This window comes from Patagioenas fasciata, chromosome 1, assembly GCF_037038585.1.
Source record: "Patagioenas fasciata isolate bPatFas1 chromosome 1, bPatFas1.hap1, whole genome shotgun sequence".
NCBI classification, from domain to species: Eukaryota; Metazoa; Chordata; class Aves; order Columbiformes; family Columbidae; genus Patagioenas; species Patagioenas fasciata.
Genome location: NC_092520.1, coordinates 148,146,030 through 148,169,698, shown reverse-complemented (window position 1 = coordinate 148,169,698; position 23,669 = coordinate 148,146,030). Strand labels below are relative to the sequence as shown.

The 23,669-nt window shown below is 39.0% G+C and overlaps 1 protein-coding gene across 1 annotated transcript in view; it reads right to left on the bottom strand.

The window, feature by feature from the left end:
* The window catches only part of PKP2 (plakophilin 2), a 44,837-nt gene that overhangs the window by 6,028 nt on the left and 15,140 nt on the right, over positions 1-23,669 (bottom strand). The window contains exons 4-10 of the mRNA XM_065842269.2: positions 22,355-22,493; positions 19,185-19,392; positions 13,546-13,723; positions 4,880-4,997; positions 3,267-3,428; positions 2,249-2,422; positions 1,512-1,665 (exon numbers count right to left, since the gene is read on the bottom strand). Of these exons, the coding sequence (XP_065698341.2) occupies positions 1,512-1,665; positions 2,249-2,422; positions 3,267-3,428; positions 4,880-4,997; positions 13,546-13,723; positions 19,185-19,392; positions 22,355-22,493 (1,133 nt within the window). The remainder of the gene's footprint in view (positions 1-1,511; positions 1,666-2,248; positions 2,423-3,266; positions 3,429-4,879; positions 4,998-13,545; positions 13,724-19,184; positions 19,393-22,354; positions 22,494-23,669) is intronic.

The window sequence follows — 23,669 nt, the reverse complement described above, 5'->3', positions numbered from 1 at the left end:
TGTGGTCTGTTTATTCCTCCAGATGGTGTGTGACAAGGTTCATGTGTACAGAGATTAAACTACATGCAATTGAGAAAAGGACCTTTAAAACAGAATGATCCACCCGCTATGCTAAGTCTCAGTCAAACCAATTATGTCAGACATGATAGCCCATCTTTTCTTCAATTGGTAAAACAAGGAAGGCAATTTTCAGAAAGTATATTTGGCAGTATCTTGATAATGTCACTTCAGAACAAATGTTATTTATTTCAAGTAAAAAAGGAAAATTTCAGCTGCTTTTTAATAATTTTTCTTTTAGAGATGTCTTATATTAAATTTATCTCAATTTAATATCAAGGGTTCATTATGATTAATAAATATAGACACTTTGATCTAGGAAACAGCATGCCCTTACAAATGTTTTCCTTTGGCCAAAATTCTTTGGAGAATTTGACTTGAATGAACACGTGTTTTTCAGTCAGTCAAAAAGAACACCTTTTCATGGAGAAAAGTTTCACCCAGAATTCCCCCAGTTCTCTCTACCATGGGTAAAGCAAGAAAATGACTGTGAATGTGCAAGGTGAAGCACCTTTCTCCAAAGTTAATGCTATTCTGTCTTTCCCACATGATTTCATAAATTGTTTTTCCTGATGAAATTACAACTTCTTGGTTTAATTTTTACTCTTTCTGGGGGATTCACCACTTGTAATTTTTAACACCATATGGATTATCCCTATGAAATCAGTCCATGTTACAATATTTTCATTAATAGGGAATGTTCTCTAAGGATTAAACATTGCCCAGGAGACTGTTTTGCAGAATTCTGGAGGTTAATCTGTCCCATGAACCAGCTATATGCCTGTAATTTCCCCTTCCCCCTTTGGTGGGAACACAGAAAAGGACAACAAATCATGTGAATTCATTTTATCTTGTACATTACATTGAAATGAGAATATTCAGAATAAAAATGGTTTCTGATGTCAAAATAATTACAACATTTTAGAAATAAGGTCCTCTAAAAAGACTGGACTATTTTCTCTATACCATCTTCTAGCTTCTGTTCTCAAAAAACTTATGCAGGAAAACTATATGAGCTGCAATCTTCTAAAGCTTTGTGTCTAAAAGAAGAAAATACCATCTTCTCTAGAGGAATCAGAGATGTTCTAGGATTTCTCACAAAGGATTGTGTAGCTGTGCTAGCACAAAACTCTGCACTCACCCTATTTTAAGCAGAAGAAAAACTCCCTCTCTAAATCTGTGTAGGTTTTACTTCCATTATGTATTTTTTGAAAGTAACATCAATGGAAGTATCTGATGAGGACTATAAAAGTAAGAAAAAGCTTGAGGTTAGAATCTTTCTTAGGCAAAACTCTTTATTTGCAATTCTGTATAATGACTACAAGTATTTGATCTAAAAATCCACTAAACTCACATATCAGGTTTTTTGCACATTTATTTTTTTAAAGAAGGAAAGTTTAAGATAAAGAGAGCAGAGAACAAAAGCCCAAGAGATAATGTTAAACCTTCCTTACCTATATCACTTTGCAGAGAGGTGTTGCGAGACAAGTTCCTGAGCAGTGAGACTGCCGTCTTCTTTACTGTCGGGTGACTTACATGCAGCATATTTCGAATGCTTGGAAGGCCATTTGCTTTCTGAACAACAGTCTGGGCCACCGCAAACGGCATCTGTTGTGAGGCGTGTGACAAAAGTGTGTTATTACCATGAATGTACAGCTTAATAAAAAGATGCAACAGGTTCTCTACTTCAATTTAAGCACGTTTAAAATAATTTAAATCCAGAGTGACATATGAGCTGCAACAGAAAAGGAAGGTGATATAAAAGAAGTTTTGAACCCTTTTCCTCCCATGTGCTCTATGGCCAGCTCCTCAGGCAAAGGTCAGTAGTTTTTTTCACCAGAAAAGTGATCTGCCATTGTGTCAGAGCCTTCCTCTCCCCATGAGACTGATTATGTTCCACAAAACCACTTTTTTTCTGTGCTTTTAATGTTTATTCATCCCTCATTGTGCAACGAATTAGCAAATTCGCATGTGAGATGTATATGGACTGAGAAGAAGCAGTCCCCATATTTGCCAAAAAATGGCTGCACTGCCAGTTTTGACTTTCCCTTCAATATTCTTCAATTTCTTGACCACGTCTGTGAGATAGTGACTTGTCAGCGGTTACCTGATCTGTGACCATGTTGCACTGCAGCCCTAAACTCTAGGTATTCACATTAAGAACAAAATGACAAGAAAAAAGCTGACTTACTGGTCCACTGCCAGCTGTGAGGTTTTGAAGAGCTCCCAGGGATGCTTCCTGGGTGTAGTTTCTGGTACTCTTTGCTATTAAGGAGAGATATATCCTAATCAGTGTGGAATGCCAGAGAGATTCGACACCTCTGGGATTGCTCTTTTCTTCGGGTATTGGGGTGTCCTGCTGCTTCTAAACGTGTAAACAGATCAAGCCTTTAGAAACAGTGACCTGAAATGACTTGATGCATCACAAGCTAAACTAGCCATTTTGTAACTCTCTTTGACCAGATTATTTGCAATCATTATCAAGTTGTGAACTCAAATAATAACATGTAAAATTTCAGTATTTAATAATACTGGCCACTCCATCCAAAGAGAGGAGACAGGTGTTGAGGAAGCTGCTTCTCATCTCTCAGCAATTGACACTGGGGGCTGAGGCCAAGGAGAAACAGAAAAGGCCAGCTAGAGTTGTACTGTGGATGGAGCAGAAGGCAGAATATGCTCCAGCAAAACTAATAGATGGGGAATCTATCCTTTTCTTTTGCTTCCCACTGCCCCGATACTTGTTTTCTCTCCAACAATTCCCAGTTGCCAGATTGTTTGTGATATGTATCACATGGCATCAAGAGAGGACGTCGTGAGACAGCCCAAAATCCAAGAAATCATGGAAATGACCAGTCACCTAAAGCTGGTTTCACTGGCAAAACCATGACAATGCCTGCTCATTAGTAAGGCACTTGCACAATTGCTGTACGTGGTACAGATACCACCTAGATCCATCAAAGGGGATGAAACTGAGTGGCAGTGTTCCTTAGCTAAAGAAATAGTGAATTGCTACATCATTTTCACCATCAGTAGCTGAACAAGATAATGAGTTTTAGTAAAGACTACCAATAAATTTGCATGTTTGGAGCAAGTAAACATCACACTACCAGATACATCAATAACAGAGTGTTAAGTAGATTACAGCCTTATTCTCCAGAAGTTGCTATAACTGATTAATAAAATGAGATGCAACTAAACATATACTTTACCTCTTTTACTTTTCGGCTCCGTGTTCCAAAACAGCCTGGTGTTTTATCATTGCTAGAAATATTTCTTCTTTGCATATATATGGTCCGGGCATAGCTCTCAGGGAGCTCTATCTCTAGCTGGTAGGAAAGATTGTGAAGAATGCACACACAGTTCTCTGTGGCCTAAAATAAGAAACGAATAGAAATCTTTAAAGCTTTGGCACATGTTGAAGGGACATGTATAGACATGGAAAGAGCTTTCATTTGTGGATCTTCAGCAACTAACTCCAGGGCTCACAGAAAAAACTAGTCTTTGTGCCGGTGATCCACAAGACTGAATTTACACTGATAAATTAAACATGCCCTGGGATGTTCCTGAGCACTGAGGCCAGCTGGCACACAGGGCTTGCATTCAGAGCGGGGAGCATGCCTGTTGAAAATGGTCTTGGGACATTATAATTCCTGAATTGTGCCTGGGAATTGTTTGGGCGAGTGCTATTTGGCACAGACCAGAAGTGTGCCAAGGAATGTTTAAGAGCTTAAGAGTAAAGCCTCACACCTCACTGTAGCATCAGCAAAAGGGAAGGTTTGTATCTTTCCTAAGGAGGAAGCAGTTTTCTGTGGTAGAATGCTTTTTAAAATTCAATGTACCGTTCTGGGCATGGCTAAGGTCAGGTCTACAATTTCTGAGTAATGAGTCTAGTGGTAAATAGCTTTATTAGCAGTTCCTCCTTTGTTGAAAGTATAAAAGGAATGAGTGGTTTTAAGACAAAATGCAGCAGGGAGCTACTGGCACAAGTGTAATGTGCTAGATTCTCCCTGAAGCTAATGGCACTGAATACAGGGAGATGGAGAAGCTCAACTAACTAATCCTAGAACAGAGCTATAAATGTGCTGTAATTACCATTACATAGCACAAGTTATAGCAGGCACACTAGAAATGCCTCATAGGTTACAGCTAACCTTCTCATAAGTGACACCTGGTCTTCTCACCCGACTTCATCCAGCTAACAGGCCAGCATCTAGTCTAAGCAATGTTTATGGTTTATCTGCAGTCAATGGTGGGAGGGAGAGAGTGAGAGAAACTGGCTTCTGGAGGTGTCCATGTCCTTGTAGCTACTGACTTAGGCAGAAAGTATAACTTAGGAAAATCAATCTCATTCTAAATGATGCAAGCTCCTTAACTATGTTGCGACTCAAAGAAATTAAGTTTCTTCATTTTCTAAGGTGTATATAGCACTAAATACACAGGAAAGTAACTAGATTAATTTTTTTAAGCTTCTAGCTGACTAGCTTCCTGAGACAACTATAAAGGTAATATCTGACTCTTCAGGTGTTTCAATATCTCTGAAAGCTGTGAATTCACGTCACATTTAAAAAGACAAAACAAAACAAAAAGACAGAAGTTTCTAGCTTTTCTGCTGATTCTGAAAATATATTCCCAATGCCAAGGTATGTTATTCTTTTGGACTGCAACATAAGAAAAAACAGTTCTGAAAGCTTCTTGCTGGACTTTCATCTTTAGCGACAGTTTGGCAGTTACATCACAGCTGTTCCCGAATATTGGTTTCTAAACAAAAAAATATTCTCCTAGCAATTTCCCCTAGGAAAAGACTTTTCATCTCAAAGAATACCTTGTCATTAGGCTCGTGGTCTGCAATAGTTCCTTGAATATAATACACAAGAGAATCAATCAAGCCGTTGCATTCTCTCATCTTTTTCCTTCCTTCTGGGCCAGCAGAGCTCATGTTTCTGTGCAGGAAGGAATATGTTGGTCAGAAGAGATTTAGTCAAAGATATTTTCTTGTGCTCCTCTGACAAACTTCTCCAGCTACATATTAAACACACCGAAGTTAAAGTTTACTGCTTCCTTTCTTTAGAGCTGTAAAATAATCTGAGCCTCTGCTAGGTAAAACTTTCACTTTAGTGCACTCCCAGACAAACATACTCCAGAAAAACAAACTGTTGTGTTTGGATGAATAAAGTAAGACCTGACTCATATCTTCATCTCAAAGCTGAATTAATCCTTTTTAAACAGTTGAACAAACTGGACTTGTTTTTCCATTATTCCATTTGTCGATATATTTTTAGCATATGAGACAGTAGCTATGTCAAAATATCAGAGGAAAGATACCTGTATCTTTAGCATTTACCTACACCAAACCAGTTCTTGATCCAGGATGACACATCAACAGACACATGTTCAGAGAGTTTTAGCAACTTTTGTACATAAATAGGTAAAGATCACCGAAGTCAGTTATGGTGCTAAATTCATATGGTATTTAATGTGCTCATGGAAATGCTTGGAGGGATGCTAGCAGTCAGGGGGGACATGAATGCAGCCGAGCCAGCAGGACAGAGCAGCTGCCTGGCCCCACTGCTGGGTGAACGGCTGATGTGATGAATCACGACATGGCAGGACAAGGAACAGGAAAAAATATACTGTGCTCAGCCGATTCCCAGCTTCCCAGAGAAACTAGTGTCATCGAAGCAGAAAAAAGCTGAAGCCACCAGAAGCTACTCAGTCAGAGCAGAAAAAGCCAGATGACTTCTGCAGAAGCCTTCTGCTGTCCTACCACAGCAGCTCAGACACTGCTCTACACGCTTTCTGCTTCCTCCAGACCCAAAGGAAGCCACTGTTTGCCTGGGTTTCAAGTAATATTTTATGTGCTTTGTGGTAACCCAAGTACAACTTGAAGATGAATTATGAAAGTGATTTTAAAATTCTCAAAAAAACCAAACACAAAATTGCTGCTTGAAGTTTGGCTTTAAATAAGCTACTGATTTCCAGGGAAGTAACAACACTTACAATTTTCGGGTATAATTATTTTTACAACTGAACAAACTCTGAATTATGGAATGCTGGAATTACAAAGCTAGGCCTCATTATTTTGGACTCCCGCAGGTCTGCTGGCCAAAAGGCTGCATGCAGTATCACATTCCAGCTTTTTTGTTTGAAATAATATTAAATATAACCCAATCTTAGCATTCATCACAAACACAGAGGGACATGTTCCTTTAGATAATTTCAGAGTGTTTATTTTGCATGCTTACTTTACCCACTGGAAATTACAATGGTTTAAAATTTTATTACTGACAAAGCCAGTAGAGTACAGCTTTAAACTTTCCTGTGGCTTATGATTGTAAAATGAATGTAGTGGTTTATATACTGTCAATGCAGTTCTTCTGTTTCTTTCCCCTGGGAAGAAAATATTCAGATTAAATACTAATGCATTGTAATTATAGTTTTACTTTAGGCCATGCTGTTTACAATATCCCTGTTTATGAGCTCATTTATTCTTTCATGGAATTATATATCACAGAATCAATACTCATATTCTTCAATATGGCCATCGCTTTGGAATTTAATTTTACCTATATATGTCACATTCAAGGTGTGCCCCCTTTTCATATGTTTATGGTTATTCTGACAGAACTGTACATGTTACAGCCCTTCTAGCACATAGTCAAAATAGCTTCTGAGGCACTCAGACTAAAAATACTGTTAAAAGATAAGTGTGGAATTTCCCTCACCAAAGACACTTCTGCTGATCCAGTATTTCATTTCGTCACCGTACATTATTCTAAAAATCCCTGAACTTCTGACAGCTATGACCATGCTGAATGGCTGTGCAAGAAGAGGCCATCACCTGGTCTTGCTTTCTAGAATGATATGATGGGAAACGTAACTTTATAGCTCTGGTGGTAGAGAAAAGCCTGAATAAGAGGCACCGGCCTGTTCTGCAAAGGAAATGAATTACTAAACTCTGTTTCATCAGGAAGCTGATGCTCAACTGCTCATCCAGACAGAGATACCAGTGTGTGCCTGCGTGCATCTGCACACATGTGGCTACTCCATTCTCCTTTTTTCCCTGTTTCTTTGTCACCACAATATGGATGGGGAAGAGAAGAGCTCCCGTTCTCCCACTTGCCCAATATGGTCATAACCACGTTACTCTGAAGAAGGTTTGAGCTGGTTTCAAAGCAGAGAAGAGTATTTCAGGCAAAAGCTTAGTTGACAGTTTATTTGCTAATTAAAGCTAGAGAAATTCCAAGAAATAAAAATATTCTTAGACCAGGAAAAAATAAATGTTTCTGCAATGTTTCACAGAAGTGTAAATTAAAAAAAATAAATAAATATTGATTTTGACACAATGGTAACATTTTGCTTAGAAAATTGTAAAACTGACTTCGTCTTGACTTCCCATGATTTGAGGTTTCTGACAACTGGAATGCCTTGCACTGAGCTCGGGAGTTGGATTCTCTTGCAGTGGAGCTCCTGGAGCCCTTGAAACACGCAGTGCTTAGGCAAATAACATGGTTGGGCTGGCCCAGTACTGTGGCTCGTGGCAACTCCATGGTGAGACTTCAGGGCTACCTAGAAATCTTCAAATCTGCTCTGCAAGTTTGTTTTGCTGGCATTTCATCACAAGTACACTGAGACAAATACATTTGTGGAAAAAAGGATCAACTGGAGTCAAGATCAAGAATCTTCTCATAGAAAAACTCTTCTGTTACACAGTTCCTGATATCTCAGCCCTGTGTTGGTATTGAGTGGCTGGGAGAATACAGCACAGGGAGAACGCAGCCTGAGGGAGATTGCTGCTTGTAGGGATGCTCTCCTTCGAATGACGCAGAACTTATGTTTTGGGCTCATCTAACTATTAAAAATTTCTGGCTTTTGGCATGCTTAAATATGCTAATCTTGGTGATATGCCCAAACTGTGCCCCATTCTAATGTGGCTGCATTGTATCTAGTTATGTGCCTCATTTATCTCCTCCTGTATTTACTGCTTCTGTTTTCTCTTGCACACACACATGGTATAACTATATCTGTAACCAAAATAGCCAAAACAATATTTCTGTGGCATTTGTGGAGGATGAGCTAATTCCCTCTTGGGAAATACCATTTTGATCCAGAGATATGAGGTAAATACGAAGAAGTGCAACATAGTAAAATCAAGGGTGATTTTGAAAGAAACAGAATGATAATATATGTTCAGTTAGATTGCAAATGGCACCAAATGAAAGGGATACTCCCTTGAAGCCTGCATGGAGTCACACACAGGCTGAGTATGTTGGAAAAGGTTTTTGCACTGCTGCGAGTGATCCACACAACTGATAAGAAGAACGTTTTTACTCCTGGGACTCATTCTGCTAAAACTGGTAATTGGAATGTAACTCAATTATGTGATAACAATTTCCTGAAGTAGTTCTGGAAATTCCATTCCCTTCATGACTTACACAGTTCAAAATGCAACAGGGAGGGAAAAATATCCAGGGATCTACTTAGTGACTACAGGCACCAGGCTGCAAGCTCCTTGCTGGAAATAACAGAATTCCTTTCAGGAATTGAGGGAGCAGATAAACGGAAGAGGAGGGAAGAGAAGATAAGAGCAGACAAATAAATTTAAAGGAATGGCAATGCTATGCAAGAGGCCTTGGCTCAAAGACTTGTTATCAGTCATTTGTTTTACGTTCTCTCTTAGAAGCTTCCATTATGAAATTGAGCTGCCATTACACTTTTCAACACACAATGAGAGATTTGGCTTTGCTTCTCTCCAGAGCAAACTGAAGTAGATGTTTACACAGCCTCCTGATCTGAAGTGCTCCTTGTGGGTCACTGTGTAATTCACAAAGACCTTAAAAGGGAGTTGGGACAGATGGAGGGTAAAAAATAATAAAGAAAGAGGAAGCGTTACTTCAATTTTACTGGCTGGGGAACCAGGAACAGAGAGGTTGGCTGACTTTCTGGAGGCAGTTGTCTAGAAAGGTTTGAAGAATCAGGATGCATAGGACTATAGGATGCTCCAGTTGCAGAGCAGTTAAAAGGGAAGACTCTGTAATGAAACACAGCAGTTGCAATTGCTAGATCCATCACTTAAATGAAATATTTTGCAGGAGGAAATGTGATCACTAAACATAAATTTTGGAATGTTAAACATTGCAGAACTTTTGGGAACAGGTATTTCAAGCTAAAAATGGAACTAGATCATTATCAGCTTTCAAGGTATAATACAGCCAGCCTTCTACTAAGTCTTCCCTTTTATCAGTGGAAGAATCATGCCAGAAATCCACTTACGTATATATATAATATTCAAAACCATATGTTCTGTATGCTGTTGGCATCTTACCCTTTCAGACTCAGAAAAGGAGTATGAAGGAGGAGGAGAAGTGTCTTAAAGACTTCTACATACTTGTATTGGAACTGGTGACAGAACTATTATGTGTAGGACTTTCAGGCTAAGAAAAAGTGACTTTAAAACTCAACAAGACTTGTCTGCAAAAGCCTGCAATACTCCTCTAGGTAGTTTAATATACAAATTTTACTTCTTCACCTTGTTGTCAGTCAACGAGTGAAGTCTTTTGATTTGGCTTATTCTGCCTGTTCAGGGCACAGTGCTTTTCATCATATTCCAGAACTGAATTATACCCTTACTTATTGTAACTGCTAATGCAGAATTGTGGTGTACACAGCTTCTTTTAATCATATTTTGTGACTAATGATTTCCATAAAACTGTGACAAATTACAGACCTAGAGAATGGGATTAAAAAAACCTTCTAATGTCAGACTTCCTTATCAGTGACTACATACACTGACACAGGTAGATGAAATTCAGGACTCCACAATCCTTGTTGCAATAACTGGTTCACAGAATAGAGAATGTTCCAGTCATTCACTCATTCCAGTGTTATTTTCTGCAATATTATCTGCTAGATGCAGATTCACTTCTCCTGAAATTCTGTCAGAGGATGAAGAGAGCTTTAATTTACTAGTTGGTAACTGTGTCGCACTGTGCAGATGCCTGTGTTAGATTTGGACTGTGGGTGTCCCTGTCAGTCAATCAGTGCATGTAAATTTTTGAAAACAAGTTTTGGAATTCTCCTATAACTAAGTACAGTACTATGCATAAAGTATTGCACTTCAAAGAACTATTTTTACCCTGTAATAGAAGCTGCAGGCTATAGACTTTATCAACATACATAACAAACATGTTAGTATTACAAAAGGGAAGACTAATTATAGATTTATATTTTGGCAAATATATATGCTCTTTAAATATCTTCATTAGTAACATCATTCCCTCAGTGGACAGTTTTTTATTTTGTGGTATGCTCTTCTTTTACTTTTCAGCACTTCTTTGTGCAGAGAGATTTTTTTGAAATTTATGCATAAGGAAGCAATACTTTTAGTGACCTAGCTTGGGAGGTGCATTAGTTTACAATAAAGAGATTCAAAGTGATTATTCTTTAGAAATTCAGATATTTAGTCTGTACAAATATGGTAAGCCTCATTAAAAACTCTTGTCTTCTAGAAAGTATGTTGGCTGGCAATCTTGCAGATCAGCTTTAGCTGTGGATCACAGAATGTTAGGAATTGGAAGGGACCTCAAAAGCTCATCTAGTCCAATTTCCCTGCAGGAGCAGGAACACCTGGATGAGGTTACACAGGAAGGCATCCTGACGGGTTTTGAATGCCTCCAGAGTAGGAGACTCCACAACCTCCCTGGGCAGCCTGTTCCAGTGCTCTGGAACCCTTGCTGAGAAGTTTCTTCTCATATTTAAGTGGAACCTCTTGTGTTCCAGTTTGTAACTATTTCCCCTTGTCCTATCATTGGTTGTCACTGAGAAGAGCCTGGCTCCATCCTCGTGACATTCATCCTTTACATATTTATAAACATTACTAAGGTCACCCCTCAATCTCCTCCAAGCTAAAGAGACCCAGCTCGCTCAGCCTTTCCTCATTAGGGAGATGCTCCACTCCATCATCTTTGTTGCACTGCACTGGACTCTCTCCAGCAGTTCCCTGACCTTCGGGAACTGAGGGGCCCAGAACTGGACACAATATTCCAGGTGTGGTCTCACCAGCACAGAGTAGAGGGGAAGAAGAACCTCTCTTGACCTACTAACTGCCCCCCTTCTAATACACCCCAGGATGCCATTGGCCTTCCTGGCCACAAGGGCACAGTGCTGGCTCATGGTCATCCTGCTGTCCACCAGGACCCCCAGGTCCCTTTCCCCTACATGGTCCTCCAACAGCTCATTCCCCAACTTATACTGGAACCTGGGGTTGTCCTTGCCCTTGTTACGTTTTATTAATTTTTTCCCTGCCCAACTCTCCAGCCTGTCCAGATCTTGCTGGATGCCAGCACAGCCTTCTGGCATGTCAGCCACTCCTCCCAGCTTGGTGTCATCAGCGAACTTGCTTGTCAATACACTCTATTTTGACACTCTATTCCCTCATCTAAGTTGTTGATGAATATATTGAATAGCATTGGTCCCAATACCAACCCTTGAGAGACTCCACTAGATACAGGCCTCCAACTAGACTCTGTCCTATTGACCACAACTCTTTGGCTTCTTTCCTTCAGCCAGTTCACAGTCCACCTTATTACCCGATCATCCAGACCCCTGTTTTCCTCTCAGTTATCATTTTTAGTACTCAAGCTCTTAAACATTGAGAAGGACTAGAATATGGACATCATATTTTTACAATAGGTAATGTATCCTTTGACATCTCAATAAGGGCAGTTTAAGAGACTTTTCACTGAGGCTGCAGAGCCAACTGCAGCTCTGGAGCAGCCCCACTCACTGACTTTCTGTACAGAGTGTTCAGAACCTACGGTTATTTAAGTTAAAACAACTCAGCTACTGCTACTCTTTATTTGTCTCATACCAAGTTGCAGTGACAAGCTCAGAAAGAACAATACCATGCTAAAATGGAGAATGATTCTATGTCCCCACTGGCTGGCTCATTGGGAAGAGATGGTTCCAGAGTCCAAATGCAGGAGAGGAGCAGAGCAGCACAGCTGACAGCCAAACTGTTTTTTTGTTACAAATGCAGCTTGGGCTAATTAGTATGAAAAAGGACAAACTGCTTCATTTCATAGACAACACCACTAGCATTAGCTAGAGAGATTTTATCATGGGTCATTAATGTTTCTCTGTACTTTCTTTTGAGCCATCAGAGTAAATGAAAGTTAATTACTACTTACAGATGAAGTTAAATAGTAGTTAGTGGGCTGACAGAAGTTCCTGCAGAAAGTGGTGCTTTATTGTTGAGTATTTTGTATAGCTAACAATTCTTTTGTCCTCTGAAACCACCCATGACTCAGATACAGTGCTGTTTACACAGTAAATATTCATGCAATACAGATACAACTACTCAAGGACATGTTAACAAAACAGATACACGTAAGGCAAAACTGGGCAGCTTCCCTGCCTCTAAATTTCAGACTTAATTCCTTGTACTTTGTAAAGAAGAGTTTCAAACTCAGGCCATGCTTTTGCACTCATACCTTACCCATTAATTATTTCAAACTATGTCCTTTCATACATTTTAAAATGTGTAAACAATAGACATGTAACTCTAATGCTCATATTTTTATTTATTTAACATGCAATGACTTTGAACTCAAAAGCACAAAGAGCCACAGTTTTATGGTCTGTTATTTTTAGAGGTGTTTTCATTAAAGATGTGATTTTTATACTTCAGTCATTTAGGGGTGTGTTTACTGAGGCCTTTGGTGTTTCTTTGTAGTAGCTGCTGCTGTGTTGATGAGACTACTAGCTGATTGCAGTAGTAAATACACAATTGTAAATCTATTCATTCACCCCATGGCTGCAGCCTGGGCTCAATGTATTTGAACTTGTGCATAAAGTTGCACAGGACTTACTTTCGTTTAAAATATGGCTTTTTCCAATTTAGATTAAGTCATTTTTTAATCAGTTTAGCTATAGATTATGATATATCAAAACAAGTATTTTTGACAGCAGCTGAAAACGGAACACTGCTCTGTGTTTTCATGTACCCTGTCGCCTTTACTCAGCCTATTTAGAAGAGAAGTGATTATGACTTGAAATTAACTTTATATATTTAACCAAAAGGTCCTTGGAGATGCTACTGAATGTAACTGTTAGTTGTGGTTTATATGGCAAGCAGAAGAAAAGAGTGACTTGATCACTGCTGAACATGTTCTGTTTACCACCCAAAAAACTGCTCCTATGCCTGGTAAAGCTCATACGACTCAGCAGGTATTACAGCAGGTGACCATACATCCCTCATAGGGATGTATGATCAAAAAGGTTTGGAGACCACTGCACTTAAAAAGAAAGTTGTTTTCATTGTATTGAACAGTAATTCTTGTGGTCTGATATGCATGAGCCCATATTTCAAAATATGATCTGTATGCGAACTCTTCTCTTGGAGCCATCAAAGTTCAAAGCAAGAAAGAAAACAAGTGTGCAGCCTGTTTTATCATCGCTATTGTTCTGGGTACTTGTAGACAGAGTGCTCACCTCAAGCATCCTGTGGCATTGTAGAAGATATCAGGGTCAGGTAAAACACTCGACTTTGGATAATCTCGATCTGGCCAGCCAGAGTGAGGGATGAGAACAGCTTCAGTCAGCGTCTGCAGGGCTTCTCTAATCAACAGATGCTTCAGCTGGTCATTGGAGGATAAATTCCACAACAAACCTGCAATATCCAAAATAAAATCAGAGTGGCAAAAAGACTCCCCCACAGATTGAAAGACCTAATCTGAAACTCCTTGAAATGAATAAGTGAAGGAGCCTGCCTGGCACTTGATATTCTGACGAGGAGCAGAAACGTGTGATATGAGTTTATCAGCCCTGGTCTGAGGCCATGGAAATAGGGCAAAAAAAGGGGCACAATTATCCATGTAATTCAAGTCAGATCTCTACATAGTCAAACACCTGAGAAGTGCAGTTTTCCATGACTCTGCATGTGCCTTGCCCATCTGCAGCAATCATCTTCTCCATTATCAAATAACACAAGCTAAATAGAGCTGACATTACCAATGCCAGTGATCATTCTCCACACTTCCAGGGAAGAATTAATCTCTTTTGGATGCCTGGCAGGACTAGTTGCACTTCCAAGTACCAAGTAAAAACCAATGAGTGGAAGAATAAACTTGCATGCAAAGGGGGTAGATGGGAGGTACTCAGAGGGCAATTACAGGTCTTTGGAAATCTGCTGGAAGACAGGAAATGCCCATTATCAAGTTTCTCTAACACTTAATAGTGAAATTCCTCATAGGACAGAAAGCTGTGAATCACTGGCTGGCCATTCCTGTCCAGGCATTTGTCACTAAACAAATCATTAGGTTACATGACACATCTTGTTTGCTCACTATCTCCAAACAGCAAAACAAATCTCAAATATAGTCTTCTATAATTAGCTTTGTTTGTGTCCTATTCTAACAGATGTTCCAGTATTTAAAGGGTGGCTACAAAGAAGACAGAGACTCTTTTTTTAACAAGGAGTCACATGGTAGTGGGTACAAGTTACTCTTGGGGAATTTCTACCGGACACAAGAAGGAAATTTTTCATGATGAGAACAATCATCCATTCGAATAATCTCCCTTGGGAAGTGGTGGATTTCCCAACAATGGATACTTTTAAGTTTCATCTGGAGAGGGCACTGGGCCATCTTGTCTAGACTGTACTTTTGCCGAGAAAGGTTGGACCAGGTGATTCTTGTGGGCCCTTCCAACCTGATATTCTATGATTCTATTAATTCTTTTTAAAGTACTATTTCCCTGGAAATAGACACGTATCTGGTTTTCACTACAAAGGCATTCATTGTTTCCCCAGCTTGCTGCTCTAAGTTTCACAGACCTCCTCCTCCAAACACCGGCAGATTATTAGTGAATGTTCCTTTCATCCGTTCACAACAACAAAAAAAATGTTTCTTTTGTATCTCCTTACACTTTGAATTTAATTACAGCTATTGTGAGCAATAGTAAAATCAAAACAAAAGCCAGCCAGAAGGAGTCTGTTCCTTCTTCTGGGATCAACTCTTCAGCCTCTGATTTAGGAGATAAAAAGAAGAATGTACTTTCCTAAAGGATAAATAAGGCTTACAGGAAAATCAAACATGCATTGGTAAGGGAAGCAGGTTAGGACAGAATGGCACAAACGCAAGAGCACAAGGATAGTATATAATAATAAAAGGAACAAGTGTATTTTGGATTACAGACAGATACCTACAACAGAATTGTCAGAACAGTGTTTGAGATGTTGCTCACACTGTAAATTTTGCAACAAAACCCCTATCTTTACCCACAGGCATTATCTCACTGAGTTCAGAAGGATTCTCTCAGTGGCATTCTGGGTGTGAATGAATTTATTCACAGTCGAAAATGTCTTTACGAGTGGGCTATTTCCTCACAGCTATGCTATAATGTGTTCATAGGGACATAGTTTGCCCTTAGATGGTTATTTGGGAAAGGGGTGGGGTCTCCTTTTAAATTTATATTTCTTTTAATGACAGTTCTGTTTATGCTGTAATCTTCCCTGTGAGAAAAAAATTCTTTCATTTCTTAGATTTATGCTGCATGATAAGAAGATCAAGAGGTTAGATACTCCCTCGAGTTTCATCTGGCTTACCTTCAAAAGCTAATATTTTTTTTTTTTTTTCCACTCCACAAGCATTTTACTTTCTATTCCTCCATATGTTCTCCAAATACTATAAAATGCCATTCTTGTACTGGCTCCTGCATTATCTCCAAGTCACATCCTCTCCTACTGTTCCACGAGTAACCTCATTGCATCACTAAGAGATTTGCGAGAAGTTTGTTTGTATGTCAAGCAAATGATAGAGCCTATGGTTCCTTTTCTTGTAACAATGATTTTATGAAGCTAGCAAATCCAGCCAATGTGACCTTCAGGCGGTCTCACTCCCCATAAAAGAAGTGGTATAAGCACAGAAATTACACGAAGAAACCAGGCAGCTATTCTCTGCACGTGGGCATTAGGTAAACTGGTTCACAGCAGCTTTCAAACGACTGTCATAAGTGCAGAGCCGCTTTGGTGGGGGCTTTTGTGTGTTTGTTTGGGATGCACAGACTATGAGGCAGAACACAGCACTTGCTATAATCAGCATTTGTCTCCATACACTTAGTTGCTTTCAGGCTTTGCATGGGAGGATACAAGGCACACTGCATGACTGTGCTCAGACTGTGTTCCTCAGCCTAGGTCTTGGCCTGCATCTGCACTTCTGATGTGCCTACGGGAGCATCTACAAAGGGATGAGCAGGTTCTGTGTGTAGTGAAATCAAAACAAGTGAGTTACATTTTTGCTCCTGATCCTTACTTTCCTGTTACTGGCTTTTTAGTTCCTTTTGCACAGTAAGAGAGAAAGTGGAGGGAGGACCAGAACAACAGGTCAGCAGAAAACACAAGCCATCAAAATACTGTTTGAGAATATGAGCTATGGTATGGCTTAATGTTAGGTAAGCATTTATCTATATTAACACTGCTGCTACTAATAAGCCAGTGACCTTAAAGATAAGCTTCTAAGGTTGAGATGTACTTATCTCATGTGCACAAGTATCAGATCATACTTCTGACAGGTAACGAAGATTGGTATGAGAAAATCTCTGTGTCTTAGAGTTTTAACTTCCTTCTCTCCAACAACTTCCTTATCTTTGTGTATTTTTGTCAGGTGGAGTGCTTTGGTACCATGCTTCGTACACAGCAGCAGAAACAAAAAGCTTTCCTCTGCTAAGCTTAGAGATCTTTATTAATGAGTATCACACGCTTTTGACCCTTGGCCAGGAGTCTTTCACCAGAGTTCAGTGTGGTATTATCAGCTATCAAGATTATTTTACTAATCATTTATGGGAGGAGACATCCAGTTAATTATCATATCACACATTTGGAAGTCTATAATTTACAGTTAGTAGGCAAGTAATAACTATAATGTAGAAAGAGAGATGGGTTTCTCATGCTGACCAAGTGGAAACCCAAAGGTTCTACACTAACATTTTGATAGAAAAGCACTCAGAGGTTTGCATTGTGCTTGGAAAAGCTTTATATATTGCAGCCCTTCTTGGGCTACGTAGTCAATCTGTACAGGACAGTAAATCCAGTGTTTCCTAGATATCACTGTATATGCCAAGCTCATCATGAAGCACTGACCTTTGTAAGCATATGCTTAACAGTGACTGTCTACCTCCTGTCTGCAGCCCGCTTCTCACCTGCCTTTGAAGTGCGGGCTGGGAAAGAATGTGGTTGGAAGAAAAGTCAATATTCTTATAAAAATTCATTCAATAAGGCTGCCTTTTGCCCTGTGGGCTCCTCGCAGCTTTCTAGGGAGCTGGAAGAATTTCCCAAGTAATGGCAAAAGGTACGTCCTAGTGCGATTTTCACCAAGAGACCTAGTGTATTTCCTAGTAACTGCACATTTGATCTTGAACAAAATGAGAAATACTTCTCCTTTCCTGTTTTCTGAAAGCCAGTCCCTGCAGCTGATAGTACATAATAATATTTTGGTTTTTGTAAACTACAGCATCCTGCCCAATATTGCTTAAATATTTTGTTGGTGTCTTGTATGTTTTCTAAGTGAATATTCATGTTCAGTAACAGCAGTAATTGCAGGAAGAAGGTGCCCCTTCACCTATTTTTACAGTGGTAAAAGGGAAGACAGTAGTATTCACAATATCTGTATGAGTTACCCTGCACAAACAGTCGAGGCTCTTCTCAGAAATTACGAAGTTGCTAGCAAGAAAAAAGCATTAGCTTTCTGGCCACTCTGCCACCATTTTCACTGCTTCCCTCAACTGGTGTGTAATAACACTGAGAGACAACACACTCTGCAATTAGTCACCAAGTGACCCAATTCTTCATCTGATGAATGTGAAAAACTTCAAAATATTTCAATCTTGCAGAACTGAGCCAAAAGAGCCAACAATACAAAGCTTTGTTCTCCAGCTTAGGGAGCACAGAATTTCAAATACTTAAAAGAATGCAGGATTACAGAAGGTCTCAACATGTCTTTGCTTCAAGGCAGGGCTGCTTGACACCTTCTATATCTTTTCAAGCACTGTTATTTTAATAACTTGTGTTCCTGGCATTTTTAAAGATCACTTGAAACAAATCCCTATTCACTTATTCCTGTTTCCTTCCATTTATAAAATATAAACCTGCTTTCCCTGAATCTGGGTCACAAGCAGTGGACTTCTTAGAGATACACTACGGTCAAACAGGAGTGCAGGGATGAAGTGATGGACATTTTTTAACTGGCTGCTGCAAAGCCAACAATCCAGTAACCACAGGTTTCTTTGTGAGCAATGGTGGACATTTCCTTCCACCATTCCTTCTGCTACAGTGATGTACAAGAAGAGGTGCAATATGGGGTTTCTGATCCAAAGGACTCTTCCTTCAAAATTGCAATGGGACCTGCTTATTTTTAACAGTTCCTTCTCAAGGACATTGGAAATAAAAGGATGAGAACATAAGCCCTGCAAAGACTGAATCCAGAATGTAGGTCACTTCACTGATGGTACCATATGATCTTTACAGTCAAATGGATACCCTGCAGAAATTCACTCCCCTGCACACAGAAAGGAGCAAACTGTTTCTGTGGCAGGATTTTCTGCTTGTCACAGATCTGAGAACACAGACTCAGGTGTAAACAGCAAAAAGTGAGAGAGGTCTGAGTAGAAATTTGGGTTAGTAGGATTTGTAGGAAGTAGGATACCCACTTTTTGTCCACAGCACCTGCCAGTTCCGGGGGCTAGTTTTCAAGAAGGAGCTCCCAGTATGCACTGGCAGCATAATGTCAGAAAGTGAGGGCTGAGCTGCTGTCTAAGTAGTGGGCATTAATTACGATCCTCACTTTCTTTTCTGGAATATCTAGAACTTTAAGTTTCCTGAAAATGAAGAAACTCATGTCATTTCTGAAGAAGCTTTAAGAAGGCAAGTTGTAGTTCTTAGTCTCATCTTACTGTCTTAAAAACTGGTCTTGAGTTCAGACCTTGGAATTTCACCCTAACGGAAGAGCTTAGAACAGGTGACAGTGTTCTTGTATTTAGTCAGTAAACATTGGCCTAGGTAAACAATCATGTACCTCATAGGGAAAGTTTGTGAATTACTTAATGCACTTCATGCTTGACTGCAAAGAAAACACTACCTGTTATTTGCTTTTTAGTCTCCACATCCCTGGTTTGTCGGAGTAGGCGGAGCAAGAGTGGGATCCCTTTCTGTTCTGACACTTCCAGTTTGTTGTCATTGTCCTCAAACACCAAGTTTCTCAGAGCACCACATGCTGCCCGCTGAATGTCCTCATTCTGAATGTCAAGAAGCTGTAAAAGTTTGGGGATACCACCGAGTGAGAAAACCTATGAGGAAAACAAAACACAGCAGAAAATAGTTAGATACTGTAAATGACGAACTTCACCCTACTCCCAGCAAATCTTTGAATAGTCATAGGGACTTTTTTCGTTTGCTTCTATTTGAAAGACTTGAAGCATAGATCATTAATCATTTGGACATGACTGTTAACTTCTGGGCTTTCATATAGCTTTCATAGTTAAAATCTACAACTAAGGGAGGCATCATATTTTAATAATTAATGTAAGAAAATGAAACTAAATCTCTTCCAGCTGTGCTGCAGATTTGTCCTCTCTGACAAGACATTTAATTGCTCTGTATTTTAGCTTCCATGTTGGTGAGATGGATATCTGAGATTTAACTCTGGACCATTTATAAACTGCTTTCAGATTTCTGAATGTAAAGTGTTCCTGATGTGCCAAGTTTGCTTTTTTCCTCAGCAGCTAGCCTGATGGAAAGACAATATTTTTCTCTGTTATCTTTTGTTTCCATATTGAAAGTGTATTAAATGATAATACATTTTACTTAGTACTTCTCATCTGTGACATACTGAGAATAAAATAGGAAACCAGTGAACTTCAAAATGTAGACCACTAAACATTGTAAGCTAGACTACCTATGTTTAACAAAGACTACTTTTCAGCATCTGATTCTTTAGAAAATGAGGTTTTGGCCCCCAATGAAGAATTAAGAAGACGTTATTTTACAGGAGCTGCATGGAAGCAAAGAGTTTCCCTGCCCTACATGTTGTGGCAAAAGATGAATCTGGTATATGATGTGGCATACGCAAGCCTTGGCTCATTTAAGAATGAGTTTACTATGGAAAATCCTTTACATTCATGTACAATTGGGAACGGTTTCCTCCAGCATCTCAAAATGCCATATGGTTTTGTGGACAAACTCATCCTTGTGTAGAATCAACAGTATGTGAAAGGCTTAGAAATCTGATACAACTGTTTTGAGAAGTCCAGGATTTAACGATAAAAAGAATTCAATATGACCGACAGGTGCTGGCAACAGGAAGAAATGAAATGCAACAAAGTCTTTTTCCCTTCCTGCCCTGGCAAACTACACTGCCTGACTTTCTTTTGATTCTGTTGCACAAAAGACACAGTTTCGTGCTGCTGCACTGCTGACCTTATTCTCCCTGATTCAACAGTCATTTCTCTGTTAACAGAAGGAAATACAGAAATATATATCTTGAGGTAAATGGAGCACAGAAAATAACCAAGGTGCATCGACCTATTTTATTACAGTAGATAAGCCCTTTTGACACCAATACTGGTTGTTTTTTAAAAACATTTATGCAGACTTTCTGTTGGTAATTTTAAATGATTTACAGCTTGCAAAAGAAGTGGTGTTGTTTTGACCTAATGTACAGGGCAGGATATAAAAAAGCTAATAATTGGTCTGTCTACATTTTCGTTGGTAGACAAAAAAAACCACTAGATCCACAGATTATCAACTATCGGAGAATAAAGCACTGGGAGAGAGAGAAAATGAATGCAGGCTGAAAGGCTAAAAAGGGCAAACAAGAAAATGCCAATTTGAACAAGTCTGATGGGCACCAAACAGAATTCAGTTAGGATAGGTAGAATAGACAGGAAAACAGAAGGCGGCTGAGGCTGACTGCTCTAATTTGAACTCTTTTAACTCATCCACTTGTTTTTCAGGGAAGGTGCCTGAGAGAGGTTTGAATAATAAACGACCTTCAAACACTCATTTCTGAAGCTCCGTCCTCAATCTGAAGTTAAGACTGCTAATTGTACTGGTATCTTTTTCTAAAACAGACTTTGATCTACTGTGAAGCAAGTTAAAACTACCAAAAGACTGAGTGATATTTGGCTGTCACTGACCTGCACTGCATATACATGGATATGGAGTTAAGGCTGAGATTATGTATTAATAACACCAAGGAAATATGAAACAAAACAGGCATAGGAAATTTTTGGAAGAGGTTGAAATAACCACCTTCCACATTAATGCACAGCACTTTTCAGCAAAGGAGCCATAATTGTGTCTGACAGTGGAATTAAAAAAAAAAATAAGGAAGAAGAGAATATTTTTCATATGCCCTTTCAAAAAAACTTGTAAGAGACTTAACAAATCTCTTATAAGAGACTTAACAAATTTAGTTAATCCAAACGATGTATTAATGCAATTGTGCTGTCCCAGCAAGCCCTTACTGGTTTGGCTAATCCATACACTGTATTAACGCACTCATGAAGCCCTAGAAAACCCTGAAGCTTGGATAACTCTGCACTGAACTCCCAGAGTTTTATTTTCTGGGATATTTCTGTACCAACAGTGTAAGCATGCCAGTCAAAAATGAGAGATGGGAACAATTATACTCACAGAGTTCAGATGCCATGACTTACTCATAAAGAATGAAAGAACTACATTTATTTAGCCTGGAAAAGGGGAGACTAAGTAGGCAAAGACTTGGCAGCCTTAACACACATGAAAATCCATTATAAAAGGGATGGAAAAAAAAAGACAGTTTTCTCCATATCCACGAAGACAGGACAGAAACTAATCAACTCAATTTGCGTAAGGGAGATTCAAGTTATACTTTAGGATTAACTGATAGGAGTAGTAAAGCTCTTTCATTGCAGGAGCTTGTGGGATCTTAAACCATGGGTTTTTTTAAAAGTTGTTCATAAACATCTGCAATTACAGATGGCTTCTTGGGTGAATGCTTACTCTACATTTCTATGTCTCCTATCACAAAACATTAAAGACCCAATTTTTGCCAGAGCAGACTAATGCCATTCCATGGATTTAGAAGAATCTGCAGCAAAAACCATAAGCATATTTTAGGGAAAATATTCAACATCAGTATCCTACAATATCCTACAAGGTTTCTTGGAGTGTTTTATTTTGTTTTTCCCATGTTGGCACACAGTGCTATACACTATAGAAAGCTATTTGCTTGACCTGATTGTAACTGGCATAAAAAGAATTACTTACTTTTCTTCTGGCATCTGCTTTCTGGAAGCACTCATGCTGTATGAAAGTTACTGCAGCAAGAATCCTAGGTGTGGACTGTGTATTTTCACTCTTCAGTATGCTCACTGCACGTTCTAGAGTCATCTCCCCCTCTGGGCTCCTTAAAAGTATAGACAGAGGAAATATAATGAAGTAAGACTGCACAAAAATCATCCTTTAATATGTGAAATTCCTTGTAGTACTAGGATTTTTGTACTTTTCAAGTAATTTTAACTTTGCTTAGAAAATTATTCCCTTTCCAGTATCAGAAAATATTACAAAGTCTTTAAGTGATACTAATACTATGGGGGAAATTAAAACCAGAAGTCTTGCAACAATGAGAGATGCTGGACAAAGCAAGTCATGCTTCAGATTATAAAAACAGAAGGGAAACACCACTGGATGAAGGACTGAGATCCAAAAAAGGCCACAACCAAATCAGAGTATCTTTTGCTGATCATAAAGATACCTTTATGTTTTTCTCAGTAATGAGATGATTGCTTTTTTATATTTCTTTTCATACCTTCCTTCAGTTTTTCAGTTCCCAGACAACAAATTTGAGGGCTCAGTACCTGCATTTTTCAAGCTTATAAAAGTTGTTTTATTTTGAAATATATAGGTAAAACCTTTTTTTTTTTTTTTTTAGGTGGGACAAAATAAAACCACTACTCATTAAGTATGTACATTGCCTGTGGAAGAGTTAAAATTATGTGTGGCCATTTTCCTCCCAGCTTCCAGCATGTTTGTTTGAATGATAATTGTGTTAAACAACAATATAAAAAACTGGAAAGATTGTTCACAGACCCATTTTTTCGCCAGTAAACAGAACATAAAACAATTCATGGCACAATCAGGTGCATTAAGTCTGGGACAAGTGGTTATGTTCCCCAGACTTTTTATTTACTTTTTGTTTCAAATAGTCTCCACCTATATAAGAAAAAATAAAAAAAGGCACGGGAGGGGGTAGGGGGGCAGAGAGAAGTGGACAAAAGCACGAGTGTTCTATTTTTTTTTTGTTTGTTTAAATCAAATAATTTTGTAGAATCAGACCCCAGGCTGGCCAGACAGGGATGAAAGGGCAGTCTGTGAGCCACAGTGAAACAGGTAGTCATTGGCAACAACTCCATATTTCAGAGCTACCAGAATCAGAGTGGTTTACTTGGTAATCATTTCAGTAAATGCATCTCAAATGAGAAATTGCGACACAATAACCTTTCATGTTAAAATAGGTGCCTGGGAAATAAATTGGCTTAAATTGAAATTTTGCTTTTTTTTTTCTTTTAACTAAGCAGAAATA